At 33.3% G+C, this 18,336-nt stretch overlaps 1 protein-coding gene across 1 annotated transcript in view; it reads left to right on the top strand.

The window, feature by feature from the left end:
- Positions 1-3,541: 3,541 nt before the first annotated feature.
- The window catches only part of LOC149805295 (uncharacterized), a 78,490-nt gene continuing 63,695 nt past the window's right edge, over positions 3,542-18,336 (top strand). Inside the window, exons 1-4 of the mRNA XM_089933901.1 lie at positions 3,542-3,709; positions 7,154-7,369; positions 11,793-11,835; positions 15,238-15,398. Coding sequence (XP_089790027.1) covers positions 3,547-3,709; positions 7,154-7,369; positions 11,793-11,835; positions 15,238-15,398 — 583 coding nt within the window. The 5' untranslated portion in view covers positions 3,542-3,546. The remainder of the gene's footprint in view (positions 3,710-7,153; positions 7,370-11,792; positions 11,836-15,237; positions 15,399-18,336) is intronic.

The following is an 18,336-nucleotide window of genomic DNA, read 5'->3' as shown; positions in this document are numbered from 1 at the left end:
TCTTCTTGCTCTCTGATTATATTGGACAAAAAAATATCATATTGTATCCATTATATTATTGTTGGAGCATTGAATCCATAATCCAAAGGTTGCAGGTTCAATACCTTCTAAAGCCTCAGCTTGGGTTGGCTGCTTCTGTGTGTCCTTGGCAAAGATGCTTAGCTTCCATTTCCCAGGCATGGTATAGCCATTGAGGTATTTATACAGTAAAACCTGTTATGAGAGACCGCCCCTTCTGCCAACCAAAAGCGGTCTCTCAAGACAGGTGGTCTCTCATAAGAGGTGTGTGAAAATGGACTGGTTTTCAGGATCAATAGTTAGCATTGTTGAAAAATAAATAATACCCATACTCAATGTACATGTATCATATCCTTTATTCATAAATCTTGTTAAATACTGCATGCATATAATAAAATTTATATTTCAACATCACATTAATATATACAAAAAATGAACAGTTAAATATGATGTATATATCTTATTCTGTACACTTATTCACTTGTTTTTTAAGAAATCCATTATACTTCTTTGTTGACATGTTTTACTCAGCTGTTTGGTCTGAACATGTATCTCCATTTCTGAGCAAAGAAGCAAAATTCTGGGATCACCATGTTTTAAAGCATATTCTTTAATCTCTTTTAAATGTTCTATGACTGTAGAATGTGAAATAACATGAGGCAGAATTTCACCAACAGATGACTCATTGTCACTATCACTGTCTGCAGTTGGAGAAGTACCAGATTTACCTCTCTGAAGAATATCCTTCTCCCAGTCAGGCCCTAGGAATACATTAGACGTTTCTAGACTGTGATCCATATTGGCATATTCTTCCAATGTCATGCCATTGAGGAGAGGTTCCATTGATGGATGCACATCTTGTTCGCTCTCTTCACTCTCTGGCATTATGGCTTCAACACTTACAGAAAAGCCACACTTGGCAAAACACCTTTCAATGGTGTATGAAGACAGAGCATCCCACACAGACTTGATCCATAAAATGGCATCTAGAACAGTGACAGTCTTAGATATTTCAGTTGCTGTAGAGCACTCATCCATTTTGGAAAGAATGTGTCGCAGCAGTTTCTTCCGATAATGAATTTTGACAGTCTGAATTATCCCTGCATCACAAGGCTGTAGTTTAGATGTTGTATTTGGGGGCAGAAAGACCAGTTTTACATTGCTAAACTGACAATCTGGGTGTGCACTGCAGTTGTCTACAATAATTAAAATGTTCCGATTTTTCCTTTTCATTTTATTGTTGACAGTTACAAGCCATTTACTAAAGATGTCTGATGTCATCCAAGCCTTTCTGTTGGATTCATAGGCAACACCCACAGATCGTAAATTAAATGACCTAAAACATCTTGGGTTGCGCGATTTGCCTATAAATAATGGGTCCAGTTTTTCTCCAGTTGCACTACATGCTAACAATAGTGTCAACCTCTCCTTTGCTTTTTTCCCTCCTTTGCGAACATCATCTTTCACCACTAGGGACCTGTCAGGAAGTCCTCTGTAAAAGAGTCCTGTTTCATCAGCATTAAAAATATCACATAGGTTATACCCTTCTGTGATGGTCGGTAGTCTTTTTTTCCAGTCATCAACTGTCTGTAAATTCACATCAGCTGATTCTCCACTGAGCACACTTGCTGTGATATTGTATCTATTTTTGAAACTCTCCAGCCATCCGTTTGATGCAGCAAAGTCATCATAATTCAGTTCTGCTGAGACAATTATTGCCTTTTCCTGAATCAACTTTCCACTTACTGGTATGTTTTTACTCCTTGCAACACAAAACCACTCCCATACTCGCTCGTTCAGATCTCCGTAAATTGTCCGTCGTGCCGTGGCATATTTCCTCTGTGCTTGTGCACCTTTCTGCCATTCGTTTCTAATGGACTCCTTGTCTTTGATAACATTTTGAACTTGCGTTTTACCGACGCTTAGGCTGACTGCTATTTTGCGAGCGGTCTCCCCTTTTTCATTTCTTTCAATGACATCAATCCTTTCTTCCAGTGTTAAAATTTTTCTTTTTTTCAGCGGAGGTTCTGCCATTGTTATTAGTGTTGACGTTATAAAGACTATCGGTTTTGATCAGGTTTTGGGGAAATGTGGAATAAATATATATATTATGTACCAATGAATGAAACCAAAAGACATAATTAACTCATCAAGAAAGAATACATTTATTCTGAGACGAAGTTTAAATCAACAGCGTTATAGCTAGATAAACAAAGGTTGCGACCATCTGCACCCAGGTAAACAGACGGTGGCTTTGTGAAACACAAACAAAAGAAATAAAAAATAATTTTAAAAAAATCCGGAAATGATGCACGCTTACTAGTATTAAAGACAATGAGCTCATTCACCCTCCAGGCATTATGGATTAACTGGAAGGACAAACGATGTACTCAAACCTACACTGAAGCCCTTTCAAACGATTTCTCACTGGGACATAAGGACTACCGGCGTTTTGTGAGTTTTCATAAAGATAAAGAAGAAATACAAACCTCTAAATTGACTGCGTATATCCATCATTACTCCCTTTGATGTTACTCTTACTGGCTATTCACATGACTTTGGCACTACAATGGCGGTTTTTGACATGTACTTTAGTCTGGTTTACTGCAGTTTACGAATGACACCGTACGCTGGAGTTGTAAATTTCACAAAACTGGTACTGTAGCAAGACAAATTCTTTTTAAATAGAGCAATCTTTACTATTTTGGAGCAATCTTTACTATTTATGCAGTCTTTGTTACAAAGGATTAAATGATGGTTAGAGGTGTTTATCTCGAAATATGGTTGTTCAACTGTAGTGTTATTTAATGTGCACTTTGTTTGCATACTACATTTATCCCGATCTCTAGTGTTTACAAAGGATTAAGTTAAGGTCAGTGGTGTCAATGTGTTTATTTTTTTTGGCGATGCGGTCGTTCATAGCAGTGTCAAAATGCATATTTTGCCAAGAAATTGCGGTCGCTGGTCGCGTTCAGCAGGTGGTCGTTCATAACAGAGCATTTATATAGTAAAATCGATCCGTGCATTACGATTGTGGTCGGAAATGACAGGTGGTCGCTCATAGCAGAGGTCGCTCATGACAGGTTTTACTGTAGTGCATTTATCCCCCACCTCACACCAACATGGCCTTTGTTTTACAACATTATTGAAATGTAAGCAACATGTTGAAGTCACAGGATTGTAAAGAAAATTCTTTCAGAGATATTTTTAAGCTCAGTGTTTAAAACTTTGGATAGATAACAGTTTGAGTTATTCATCAGAAACAGGTAACAAATGGAGAGAAAGAAATAAAGAAATAGTAAAGAGAATAAGCATAAATAACATATAGGCAAATGAATATAGAAACTAATTTATATTTTTTTTTGAAAAGATATTAAATAAAAAATAAAGTTATAAGTGGCCTGAAACAGCTGCTGTTTGCTTTAGTGTTACTAAGCACTAAACCATTTGACCTTGGTACTATTGAACTCTGCAACTTATACAAGATGGTAAAGTTTTATGATTTATCACACAATAGATTTCTCCTTGATGGAATGGCTTGCTGACCAGAGGTTAAGTCTGGATGGACAACTAGGAAAAGCTGGATTAAAGCTTTTGCTGATGCAGCTAGGGCTGGACAAGTACATGCTGAAACCTTCATGTGACAGAAAGCGCATTCCTTACACACCTTCAGTCAGTGGATGGAACAACTGTAAGGATTTCAATACTAACAATTTCCTGTTAATGTTAAAAAAAATGTTAAAAAATTTCAGCGAACACTGAAGGCATTCCTGCATTATTACATTCTTGGAGGGACAACATATGATATGCATCTGTTCTCCTTGGGTATTCACTTCATCTGTTTCTACCAGTTTACCAGTTCAACCAAAAGATCATAAAAATATTTATTAATTCAACATAACCTGACAGATTTCATGGTCTTGTTGGAACAAATGTAATTGTGACCAAGACCATGATATATCCCACTGTTGAGCTCTTCTGCACATGATGCATACTCTTTTCAATCATTCAGTAACATTAATTGATCACTAACCTTGACTGAGGAATAATTCTGATTCTAGAATTGTGGAATAGAACTGATGATCCAATAAATTCTTAAGAAACAAAATGGCAACCATATTTTCTGATTGAACAGCTAAGTAATCAACTGTCAATCAAGATCTTAAATACTGCTGAATAAACCAAAAACCAGATATTGCCAAAAGCAGATTACATTGAAAGATTTGTCCAAAGAAATTATAGCAAGAATCAAATGGGATATGTCAATGAATTCAAGTAATTCAGTCTTATTGATACATGTAAAAGTGAAAAATAACTGTTTCCTTTCAACAAAATAAAAATGTGAAAATTTTAGATAAAATCAAGGTTATACCTATTACTGTTGAATTCAGGCATGTTCTTTATGATAACAGGTCAAAGTTTAACAATAGTGCATAATGCAGATGAATAAATTAATTAATTAAAGTGAATAATCAGCTGGCAATTAGATCAAAATACATCTCAGTAGTGAAGCTTTTCATTCTGCTTTGTCTATGGTTGTAATAATTTTGAAAAATCACTACTTATATTTTTTGATTCAGCTTTAAGATGAGAAAAGCATAAACATTGATGCAAGTAAATATTTATAAAAATGCACATCGTAAATAATTTTTACATTAAATATTTATAAATTTATACATAAATATGTGACTGAATGAACATGCAATATATGGTCTGTGTCACTGATAATGAAGTTTTCAAAGTTAATATTTTTTCCATGCTTAATTGCAAATGTTTAATAGCATTTTCAACCTCAGGACATGAACTTTCGCACATCTATGGTTTGTGCTTTGTGAATGTAGTGTACTTAACCCTTTACCTCATACAAGCGTCTTTGGACGCCTCTACACCATTCGCATGGAAGCGCCTTTTGACGCCTCTACAAGATTCGCATAGAAGCGCCTTTTGACGCCTGCAGTAAACATCAGCCATTTTGAGCTAGTTTTCGTAGCGCCACCTTCGGGGAAAACCCCCCTATTACATACCACATTCATTTCTGCGAATGACAATTACGTCAGATCATGTGGTCACTATTCATGCACTGGTCGATATCTGCTATTTAAAGTAACTGGATTGTAATCTCCACTCTCCAAAATGGCAGCCGCGGATTTCATTCAGTACGTACGAAGTTTTCACGATTAGAATAACAACCACGAAAGATTCAATAAATTAGGTAAAGTCTCTGATATTGATGTAGGCAGCAATTAGTTTTTATAAATTATCAAATTCAGATGACTTAGTGATATAGACGCACACGAAAACCTTGTAAATTTCGAGTATCGGAAATAGCAGCTACGGTTGGTCACGCAGCCTCACGGACATGACGGTGAATGAGTTCTCTCAAGATTTTGAAGCACATAAAAAAATTCTTCTGTGGAAAATAATTACACAGCTATAACAATCGGACATTACTCTTAAATTTTTCCACATAAAATATATGTGTACCAAAAATGTAAAATGGTTAAAATTGTTGTTAAATGTAACATACACTAAATTGCTTAACAGTTCACAGGCAGGATTTCATTCAGTACTTACGAAGTTTTCACGAGTATAATCACAAACACGAAAGATTCAATAACCTTGGTAAAGGCTATGATATTTATGCAAGCAGCAATTAGTTTTTTATTGATTATCAAATTCAGATGACTTAGTGATGTAGACGCAGACGAAAAACGTAAATTTCGAGTATGGGAAATGGCAGCTACGGTCGGTCATGCGGCCTCACTGACATGACGGTGAACGAGTTCTCTCTCGATTTTATAGCACATAAAATATTCTTCTGTGAAAAATAATTACACAGCTATAACAATCGGACTTTACTCTTCAATTTTTCCACATATAATAAATGTCTGCCTAAAACATAAAATGGTTAAAACTGCTGTTAAACGTAACACCACTACATTGCTTAACAATTCCCAGGCATGCCTATGCGGATGCGGTCTGCTAGGTAACAGGTGTTCTATTTATAGCATGCTGCACTTTGTCACTAAGCTCTATGAGGTAAAGGGTTAAGTAATTGGAAAATATAATGACCTAACAGCTGCATGAGATAATTATGTTGATCTGATCTCCAGTGTCTAATATGTCAAGTTACCAAATAGTCATATATATATATATATATATATATATATATATATATATATATATATATATATATATATATATATATATATATATATATATATATATATATATATATATAGTGTGTGACCCCTGCTATAATATGGTGGTTGGGGTCCATAGAACCCAACCATGTTATAGTATAGACTGAGCCATCTTTTAACAAACCAAGTCAGTTAGCTGAAGGAAATGATGCATGTACCATAAAATGGCTGGGGTGGGGTATGTGTATAATAAAAGTGGGAGCAAAAATACATGCTTTTGATTAAGTGAAGACAAAACTAGTCTGAAAAACACTTGTATATTGACAACTTACATTTGTGTAGTACAGTCCATAATGTGTTAAGTACTCTACATGTATATAAAAAAGTCATGAATTAGAGTATAGATCATGCTATAAAATTCATGTATCTATCACATCCCATTAGAAAAGACAAATAACACTTATATATAAGTTTGTGGCTTCCTTTCATGGTGCATTTGATTTTCTTCACTCCAAAACTCAAGAGTTTATATAGTAGATTAAACAGCCAACAATGTTGTTGCTAAAAAAAATAATTGCCAGATGGTATATTTTATCGCCAAAAAGGAAAAAGAAATTAGCAATTTGCGACACTGGCAAAGCCCAGCATGATCCCTGGATAAACTTTTTACATGTTATTTTTTCATACTTTTAAGAAGAAAAAAAAACATGTTTTTATGCATGAAAAATTAATGTATACAAAAATTTAAGTGTTATGACACTATCATCTTATATTAGAATTCAAATACAATCTCTTCCCCAAAATGACTGTAAACTTATTTTTTGGTACTTTTAAGAAGAAATAATATTTTTTCACATATGAATTTCAGAAGCCATGCCATGGTCATGTCATATCCATATTCACGTTATAACAGAGTATGCTATAGCCGGGTCACACTATATATATATACAGAGAGAGATATTCTGCTATTCACTATTTACCTTGTTTTATAGTATGTCCATTGAGTTTTGTGAACCTGCCATCTCTTCCTGACAAGTACATCACATGCCACATTCCGGATTACTGCACTGGGATTGACTGTTGTGTGGATATCCAGCAATTTGGTCTGTCCTTCAACATCAAACTAGATGTCAACACTTGTGACTACTATGTTGCTGGTTCAATTGAAACATATGGTTTCAATTTCACTTTGTTTGACTATGAATGGGGTATGTTACATTTGTATCTTGCTATTCAGTTAAAATAATTTTTCATCTACAAAAAAACATAAAGTATGTACATGTAGGCTGTGCAGGCTACACTGTGAACATAACATAACCAATGTTACTAAGACACCTGAACAACAAATTCAAGTATTTCTGGTCACATTTCCCTGAGCAACAATGGTTTTACTAATTCTAGCATACTCCAAATGGGGTGAAACAATACAAATATGATACATATCAATACTTATCTTGATAACAAGATATGATACAATGTATTATCAATGCTTATATAAACTTAAATTTGTTTTCATCTTTAGTAGGATTGTCAATGGTAAGGTGGTGCCATTTTATGTGGCAACATATTGGCAGTATTTCTAGTATGAAGATTGCAGACAGACCTAGGCTTATCATCAAGACGTATGGCATTCTCATTCTTGACAAGATTTAAAAAATACATCAAAACAGACTACCTGCTGGTTGTTGGTGATTCAAATTCAGCCTTTTCAGCCATTTCAGGCTGCTCTATTTAATTGGATGCAGGACTCCTTTTGTTCATAATGCCCTTTGGTTACTTGTCTAAGTACCATTGAATTCATCCATCCCAATCTGGATTTAGATGAAACCACTCCTGTTAGTCTGCACTAACAAAACTCATTGATGAATCATTGCTTGCATTGGACAATGGAGAATTTATTGGAACAGTATACCTTGACTATAAGAAGGCTTTTGACAAATGTTCTCATTTATTACTCTCATGGGTCAAATCATACCTATCTGACATTGGCCAGCAAGTTGTTATTCATAACATTAGATCAGAGATGATGTTCATCAAAAAATAAGTTCCACAGGGATTTATTTTAGGGCCTGTATTATTCATATTACTCATAAATGACTTGCTTCTGTATGTACAAGAGTCAAATACTAATCAATCTACAAATGATACTACTTTACATAAGACTGATTCTGACTTTATAACTTTGATCAAATAATTATTGGTGCTCACTGAATTTTATATTTATCCATCCCCTAAGAGACAAGGCAATGTAGATTGGAACCAAGGAAAGATTATGAGTGAACAGAAATTCCAATTTTGAGCCATATATTGCCAATAATGAAATTGAAAATGTTGACAGATTAAACTTTGAAGAGTTCATGTTGATAAGAATCTAGACTGGATTAAGCAAGTGAAATACAATTGTTCTGTAGTAAACTCAAGAATCTACCTTTTACAGATGATACAAATATTTCTACCACTCAACTATCAGAAATTATTTTACAATATATGTATTCTTCCTTATGTGAACCACTCCTGCACAATTTGGGGAAATACAACTTATAATAAAATTAAGTCTTTATGATTGGACCACAAGACAGCACAAGCAATTTACAGTTTTATATGAACTTTGCAATCCTTATTGTACTCTGTAGCAACCATTAAGATTTTCTTTCTGTTAAATAGTTCAGATGCCTGTCAAATTGTACTGTAAAACAGGGTTTATACTTGCAATATAAATAGTCTTTTTATCATGCTTTTCCTTGATAACCCTTCCAGTTTTAAACAGTATAAAACTGTGCCCTTAGCAGGATTGTACCAGTTGCTGCATGGAAACCAATGATATGATCAGTGTTTCATATGGATTTTATGGAGTGTTTGTAAGGTGCAGAGACCAGATGTATCTTATACTGTATGTTGATTATTTCTTCTGTCAGTTTAAATTGTACTGCACTAAATCAAGAATAAATGACAAACATACACTAATCTTTTACATACAGCAGCTGATGCAGACCCTTAGTACAATAGTGTCTACATTTAGCTCCATCTATGTCATTCATTTTCTATGACATGATTTCTTTTCTTCTTGACAACAGTTACATCAACAGTTGCATACCACTGCAAATAATGCTTTTATATTTGTCCTGTAGTACATGTCTGTTCTAAAATATTTGATAAACCATGTGGGATTGTCTGCATTGTCATCATACGGATTGTTTGCAAATCAACACTTTGATTATTTCAACTGTGAATATTTTTATCTAATTTCTAAAGATCTGTGTCTGATGCAGTGAAGCTACATTTTATTTCATACTTAATTCATTTTTTTTCTCATAAAAATTGCAATTTCAGAATATCCTTTTGATGTAAATTCAGTTTATAAACATTTCTTGTATGTGTGTTAAATATATTTTGTTGCCTTGTTGAAATTATCTGAAATAGGTAATCTTAAAAATACTGATTTTATACATTAGATTCAACATTGCAGCAGTTTGATCATTAGTGCTGCAATAGATTCCAAGTATTTTCTTTCAAATTAGTATTTGTTTTAATGGCACTTGTAACAGATTATTGGTTATTTCATGCCAAGAAAATGAGAACTTGGTGCCATTCCCAGAGATACATAAAGGCAGCCCACCCAGCTTGCCTTGGATGAGTAACAACAGATGATTGTAAATTTGAGTCTGATGCTCTACAAACTTAGCTACCATGACTCCCTAAAATTATACTAACCTGCATGTATGAATCAAGGTAAAAAAAAATAATTGAAAGTTTTATGTTATTTTATGATTGAAGATATAATTTTATTGATATAAATACATTCATTTTGAATTTTCTCCAATTTCCTCACTCTATACCTCAAGCATGACTGCCAGTGATGTCATAACAAACTCTAAAGATGAAAATTACTTTGTACTTTTATTGGTAAACGTATGTCTTTACAAAAATATGAAAAATCTTTAAAAATGAACAAAAATTAAAACTTCAGGATATTTAATGAGTATTACAGATATGTAGAATCCTTAGTGTTTTTATAGAAAATAATCTGGCATGAGGGACTTTGAAAACTCATCCACCATTAAAGAGGTCAACAATTTCTACAAGTAGAAAAACTTCTAAACAACTTCTAAAAATCTGAGCCACATAATTAGACCTAATTTGTCAAAAAGCATCATAGAATATAGGACCGTAGAATTGATAAGATAATGCCAGTCTACATTCAGATATGGCTCCCATTATTAAAATTAAAAAAGTCTTTAAATGATTATTGCTTAAAAATGACCAAACAGAATTTCACCAAATTTGACAGTGACCAGAAGGGCTTTCAAATTTTACAAACATGCCCATCCTCTGTTAATAAAAGATATAAAAGCCTTGAAACTTTTTTAAAAGTGTTGTTCAGAGTTTGACCAAATTTGACAGAAAGCATTCTGACAAAGGACTTTCAGGTTTATGCAAACAAAGCTAATCCACAATCAGGTATGACTACTTGTACTGTTACTAAAAACAGAAAAATGCTGTAAAGAACTTCTACAAATCACAGAAAAGAATTTAACAAAATTGTGTACATTCATAATATCAATGCAAAGTGTTGATGTTATTGTTTTGTTTTTGAATTAGGTCTGTTGAAGCCTTGATGGAGAGTCAAATTGAAACTCATTTCATTGTTCATAGTGAAAATCATGCAGTAACACTTACTAAACATACCCAAGGTCAACAGGAGACCAGGTCTTGATATTTACAGCCTGTAAATTGGCATCAAGAATATATTATACTCAGGCAAATAGTGCTCTTGCTGTTTTGTACATTGTTGAATTATGGTCAAATATGTCTACCATTAGATAAAATTAAAACAAAAAAGAAAACCTTTATGCATCTCAAAAACATCTCAATAAAATTTTATGAAATTTTACAGAACATACCGTTGCCATGAAGGTGTTTTAGAAATATCTAAAAATGAGTTTGATTTACCACCATATTCAGCGCAAAACACCCTAGTTCAAAGGCCTGTTATCTTTGTACAAATGATGATAATCTGCAGTGACATATTGCTGCAATTGCTGAAAACAGAAAAACACTAGCCAGAATTTGACAAGCATTGACTGACAGCATTCTTGTATTAAGGCCTTAAGTTACTGTACCATCAGATATGAATGAAGATAGAAAAAGAAAAACATTGAAATAGTTGTCTTTATGACATATGCAATGAATGGCATTGGAAAAAAATTCTATAGTAAGCATCCTACTAACCCAAATTTTTTGTCATCTGGCTTTGTAGATGTCATTGTTACTGTTGTGGGGTTTAATGCCATTTTTCAGCACATGACAGGCTATGCATGGCGGCCAGTATTAATGGTGGAGGAAGAACCTGGGAAGAACCACCGACCCACAAGAAGCTACTGGCAAGCTTTCTCACATACCCACACTGGTCGAATGTCAATCAGGTAAACAATCACAGGCCAACTTTGATCTCTTGTTATTTCTAGCATTATAGTTTATAACTAAAAGGTTTTGTGAGTATTTATAAAGGATCTGAAGGAAAAGCATCACTTTACATTAAATATGTTATTTATTTTCAGTACATGTCTTCATTATTTAATTAGATATACTCAAAGATATTTATTTAGTGATAGATATTTCCTATAATTTCAGGCAAAACAGAGGTTAAGACTATTCTTGGCATTTTCAAACTGAGGTATGATTTGAAGGATAACTATTTCCTGCAAAAATCATATGTAAAAAACCCACAAAACATAAATTGGCTCATAGGTATGAAGCTCCATAAAAAATATATGGCACTTGTTCCCAATAAATGTTGATTCCCTAAGGTAATGATGCAAAGTTCTAAATTGGTGTAAATGGTTGCCTTCCTAAATTTGTACCTATATGGAATATTTTTATATAATTAGACAATTAAATAATAGTTACCAAGTTGAACTTTGCTGATAATTTCATTGATCCTGTCTTACCCTTAGGGATCCCATGAGATGACACATAGGCACATGTGACTTGTTAGTCTTTAGAGAGGTTACAGGATAAAAGATGAGACACAGGCAAGGGTGGTGGGTGTTTGATCCCTAAGGGTACTACAGGTTCAATGAAATTATCATCATACATCAATTTGGTAAGTATCATTTAACTTGCCAATTTCATCAAACCTTCCATACCTCAAGGGTATCTTATGACAGAAGTATAGTATGGATAAAGAGAAAATTCAAAAGTCATGAGAATTTCCTAAGCAAATTCAACTGAAAATAACATATGTATGTACTAAATATAATAACATTAAGAGCTGATTCACACAGATTCATTCACTGAATGAGAGGTTTCTGATAATATTTTAGGAAGATTGAGTCTTTGCACCATTGAATGTAGTATCCAGAGGTACCTTGTCTAAGAAAGTAGCACTAGTCCATGCTATTCATGTGCTAAGTAGTCATGTACTATGTAGTATTAAATCTCAGTATTGATGACAGCAGCTTGCATGGTGGACTGGTGGATTGGAGGCTTCTTATAATAATATCCTTGAACACTGCCACAAAAAGGAGCAAGGAAACTAAGAGACTGGTTTCATTATTCATAATACTGTTTGTCCTATTGAAATAACTATCACTCTGTACAAAGCTGTACAAAGCTGTTCCAAGACAGGTGTCCAAGACAAGTGTCTGGTGTATTAAGCTGCTTGGCACATTTCGTCCAAAAGATTACCTACGTACAATGGCTAAAGATAAACCAGTGAAAGCAGTTTAATTATCTTAATACAATATTAATTTATGGTGTGACTACTGGTTCAACTCTCATCTCCTGAAACCAGCAAGCAATGGGTGTTGTGAATAATTGGAATCGTCTGATGAAACTAGATGTGCTAATAGTAGACATGGCTATATTGATTGGCCTATAGCTTTATCCATTATGAATGAGAACAGGGAAGGATTCCAGAAAGAAATGTACAAATGAGCAAATGTTTAGATCTAGTTTTGATCATAAAACCAGAGCTATCACTGGAGATATGTCCAATATCGCAACTGTGTTGTCTCCAAATGCAGCAGAAAATAACAGAAATTGATTGTGGTAAGTTTGTTTTCCATAGTTTGCCTGATGATGAGAATGCTTCCAAGCAGAGCTGTTTAAATAGGTGCAGTATTGTGAGGTCCTGTGGAAGAAACAGAATCGCAGATATTCTGTGCAGTATGTCTGACTGATCAGACACAAGAGACAGTAGTTTGGGGAATTATGGCTGAGTATTCAAGACTGATGCTACAATCACCACCTACAGCAAAGGCATCAACAAGTAAAGCTTGAGGGTCTGGTTTGTAAATGAGATAAATTTAGGCAGCTGACAATCAAAGCTGAGGCAGAGGGTTCAAAGACACATTTACCCAATTATGTTAAATTTCCTTTAAATTTTCAGGCCTCAACCTGCATTCAGGATCATGCTTCAATTAGCACAATAGAACATCAGCCTGCATGTTCGATGTGCCAGGCAGATGACAAGGACTGTGCCAAATAACTAGCTCTACATGATTGCAAAATACAAAAAAATCCAGAGTGCCAAGTTCCTGAAGCAAAGTCAACCTCCTATTTATTAATGTATGAGAGGGCAACAGTATTGTCCATAAGTAGTCTTACCTGGTAAAAACATGAAAGACTTGTACATAAACTGTTGCCAAGAAAATAAAATGTGCCATGTGCCACACTAGGACAGTGCTTGAGGTATGCTGTTCTCTTAATTGTTGTGAGACAAGGACTTTACCACTGGAATGAAGGAAAACAATGGTATTCATCATACTCCCCTGAGCTTTTTGCACTTGGATATCAGAAGACCTATTATAGTCTGAAAACTTTAACCCAATTTTCAGATTTACCCTCAGCTATTATTAAATACTTGCATTTCTTTGGCCTGAGTTGATAGAATTGTGACAACCCTGCCACAAAATGCATTGAGAAATTTCCAGTAGGTTCATTTGTTTTGCTTCCCATAAAGGACTCCTTCTAATTTGTCCCCCAGTGATGCCTTTACTGAATATGAAAATTTGTTTTGTATACTAGTTTCTCTAGATGAGAATCCCATCCAAAGCAGACAGTCTGCCTTTGATAATATCTCACTAATTTTCTCAGTCATGTTTGTTGAGTCTAGCCTTGAAAATAAAAATGAACTAAAATTTTGGAACAAATTCAGTATAATGAGTACCTTTATGTTTATTTAATTTAATTCCTTTGCATAAACATCTACTTTTTCATAAAATGACACTGTGTTTTTAACCCAATATAGGTCGCACTGCTACCATTGGTTATGTTTTTTATGTAGCTTCATGCCGGGAAGAGTTATAGTTTTTGCTGTAATGGTTGAACTTTAAGAAAAAGACATAATTCAAGGGTTTTACACAAATATTCCCAAAACAATATGTCATTATTTGCATAACATGAATGCCAAAGTATTTGAAAAGCAGGTACGGTGAGAGTATACATTTGTTTTATGTGTTTATTTCCAACAGATGTGTGATATATATGTATGCTGAATTCAGGGAAAGTAACTGTAATTCCAACTTTATTTTATCTTAAATTGTAACTTATAGGCAATTAGAATTACTTTCCTTGAGCAACACCAGAAGAAAGTATATAAGTTTTTTTGGTGACATGATGACCACTTTGTGTAGTGAAGCTGACATTACAACATCGAAATCATGTGTTTGATTACATGTAAACTTGTGGTTAGTAAGGGTTATTTGTATTAGATTTTATTAAATATTTTTGCATTTTACTGCATTTAATCTTTGCCATATTGTTAAGATTATAAGTAATATTGTAATTTGATACTCATTGTAATACAGATTATAAGTCACTCTGTTAGAACAATGAGTAATTGAAAGCATTCTAACAATCTCCAGTAGAGCAACAAGAACAAATATATATATATATATATATATAAGTAAGTGTGTATATGTGATTTGGATTTTTAATGTAGCTTAAAAAACTGTTGCCAAGAAAGTGTGGTTGCCTTTTTTTTGAGATTTGGAATGGTGAAATTCATTACATCAAGTGAAAATATTAAATGTTCTATTATAAAGCTCTTTGCATTTGCTTTTTTTTGTGTCAGGTACACCATCAAGAAACCACCCAAAGAGAAAATTTTCATCATTGACTTGGGGATCTTGGCCTGCTTTGAGAAATCTGGCAGTTGTCTTATTGACATCCAAGTAATGACTGGAACAGAAGTACCCCAAACACTTTGTGACATGTCTGCAGAGATTGGAACAAGTAATTTAATTAAAAATAAATAAAATAAACAGTAAAACAATCATTGCATTTATGGCACTATCTTCAAAGTCATTATTATAGGTCTTTCCTAATGGGTTCTGTGCTGCATAAAATTCACAAACTTCTGTGCTCATCATATTCAGTGGCCAGTATTACATTAATATTCAAAGGACAAGATGCCTAGTGCATTTGACCTTTTCACAGTCATGTCAGCCACAAACAGACCAGTTATCTTGGCTGATTGATACACATTAAGATAGAATTATGTTTTATGTTCCAAACATATTTAAAATGATGCAGGGTAAAACTAAATATCTTGGGGAAAAATACTCTTGGTTGCATAAATGCAAAATATTGTCATTTGTATTTTTTGGTGCATTGAAATTATCATGTAGCTTTTAAAGTCTACAGAAACAAAATTTCAATGATGCATAATACTTTTATATATTCTGATACATGTGTCAAATACATAATTATGTAATTTTCACATTTTCTTCACATGCAGTACAGATTGAATTGCCACTGTGTTTCATTGAGAATAGATTTATACACCATGCTTTCTTGCAGAGTCACATCCAGTGATGACCACTATGGAGTGAACATGGTTTTGATAACATGGGTGATGTTTGCGGAGGGAGAGAGAGAGAGTGGCACCAATTTATCAACATTGCTACCTCTTTCAGGAGCAATTTGCTTGCTCTTTGATTCTGAAAAACTGTGATCATTGAGTTAATTATAAACATTTCCTCATTTTAATGATAATGTATGATTTGTAATATTAAATAGAATTTTAGATAATTTTAACATAATGACATTACCTCACAAACAAAATAATAACAAAATCACATTCATATCTGAATGAAGTGAAACAAAATTGCACAAGTTCCAGTGGTTATCTCATGTATGGTTTCTCATTAACATAATGTATGATGTCTTCTGATATCCAATCACTGCATTATAGAAGATAATTGAAACTTGAGAAACCATAGTTCTTTTGGTTGCTGCATGAACATGCAAAAGCAAAAATTGTTGCTAAAAAAGCATTATTTAAATTTTTAATCTTTAATTCAAGTTAAACTCTACCATTTTGTATTAATTATCAAAGTAATGGTTTGTTATTTTTTTAAAATTACAAATGGTTGCATAAAAGTCATCCTAGATACAATAGATTGACACATACACTTTTTCAAGATAAATGCTCATGTGCCATCAGTAGAGTTTGTTTTCATTGCTAATGATGTGTTAATTTTATGTGCAAACTGATAGTCTAAAAGCACAACAGCGGTCTTCTGTAAGTTTCTTTTCTTTGCCATTGTGTTCAAAATAAAGTGTACTCAGAAATAAGTGAATCACACTGTATAACTGCAAGCTATTTCATTGTTTGATTCTCATTAAAAAAAGTCAGTGATTTATAGAAAAATAAACATAAGAACTATTCAATATAGCTAGTATAAGATTTTTGCATTTATCTGTTTATTGTCATTCATTCCTTGCATCATTCAGGTTAGTTTTAAACTATACAATGGTCTTGATCCAATCTGCTTATGAAGATGTAATTCAGCCTTTTGTTATTAACAATGAAACCTACAGCACTTGATCATTTGGCTCCCTTTCTGTAGAACTACCTTGTATCAGTATTTTTTAATTCGTGTATTTTACAATTAACCAACAGAAATTATCAGTAACTCATCAATACAAAATCTCAAAACTTACTTTAATCAGGATCATCATATACCCATTTGTTGTATGTAAATACTGTAAATCAATTATATACATATTTATTTATATCTCAAGTGAAACTTTGGTATCAGATGAAACTGATATTTTTTTTCTGTTTGTTTTCCTCTTGCATATTGTATATAATACAGAAAATTGAGAACCTGTTTTAAAGCATTTCTAGATCATTAACTATTTTTAGTAACGTTCCTCTCTCATAATATAGGGAATACAAATCACTGCTGTGCAAGTTATTTTAATCAGTTGCACTTAACATTAGAAACTTGTTTCTTATATGCTTTAGCAATATAAGTATTCCCTGATTGGCTTGTTCTATTCAGTTAGTGGCCTTATCATTCACACCAAGGTTCTCATGAGCATGCTTATGTTTTGAAGAATTTTTTCACCAATGTGAGTTCAGAAAGTAATGCTAAAATGCTTATTAACCAAATTTTACTCTTCTGATGCTTGAGATGTCAAAATGTTTTGACACTCTTCAGAATTGTTTTTTTTATAAATCAACTATTATAAATCTTGACATTCAAAAACTGAAATCTGGAAAAGTTCATAAGTGATAGGAAAAGCAGTACCATACTAGACATTATAGCATCATGGGGACAAAAAAAGAACATTTTCCTGCCATTGGGTACAAACTTACAACATAATGCTCTAAAGTCAGATGTGTGTGTGCATGTCTTAATTTAAGTAACTGTATCTTCAGACCAATATACCACATAAAGAAACATGCCAAACACTATTCAAAAGAAATTAGTTTACATTTTTTATTCTTCTCAGCAACCAAATGCTCCAACAGTCACAAACAGTAAACTGTATACTTTAATATCTATGTCATAATTACAAGAAATAGATAAATATTAGGATTAGGTTATTGACATATCATTTCCATATGATTTACTATTTTTTCTATGATGATAAAAAAAATATTTTCCCCTTAAAAAAATTAGTAAATGATAGGATACATCTAGAAACAATATATATCTGCAGAAAAACCTAAATTTGTTGAAAATACAAATCTCTGAACATCTGAGACTTGACAATTTTCAACATTATTAACTTCACCAATAAGTTGAGTTCTGATTAATTATGGTAAATTCTCAAACTTCTATGTTAATGGTAGGACCATAATTGGGACTGTTAAGCACATCATGCCAAGTCAGATGGCTTCATACAATAGAAACACATCATTCTCCAGATGACATTG

This window comes from Sinohyriopsis cumingii, chromosome 2 (assembly GCF_028554795.1).
Source record: "Sinohyriopsis cumingii isolate HCF-2022 chromosome 2, ASM2855479v2, whole genome shotgun sequence".
NCBI classification, from domain to species: domain Eukaryota; kingdom Metazoa; phylum Mollusca; class Bivalvia; order Unionida; family Unionidae; genus Sinohyriopsis; species Sinohyriopsis cumingii.
The sequence above is the reverse complement of the archived record's forward strand: the minus strand, read 5'-3'. Positions and strand labels throughout refer to the sequence as shown.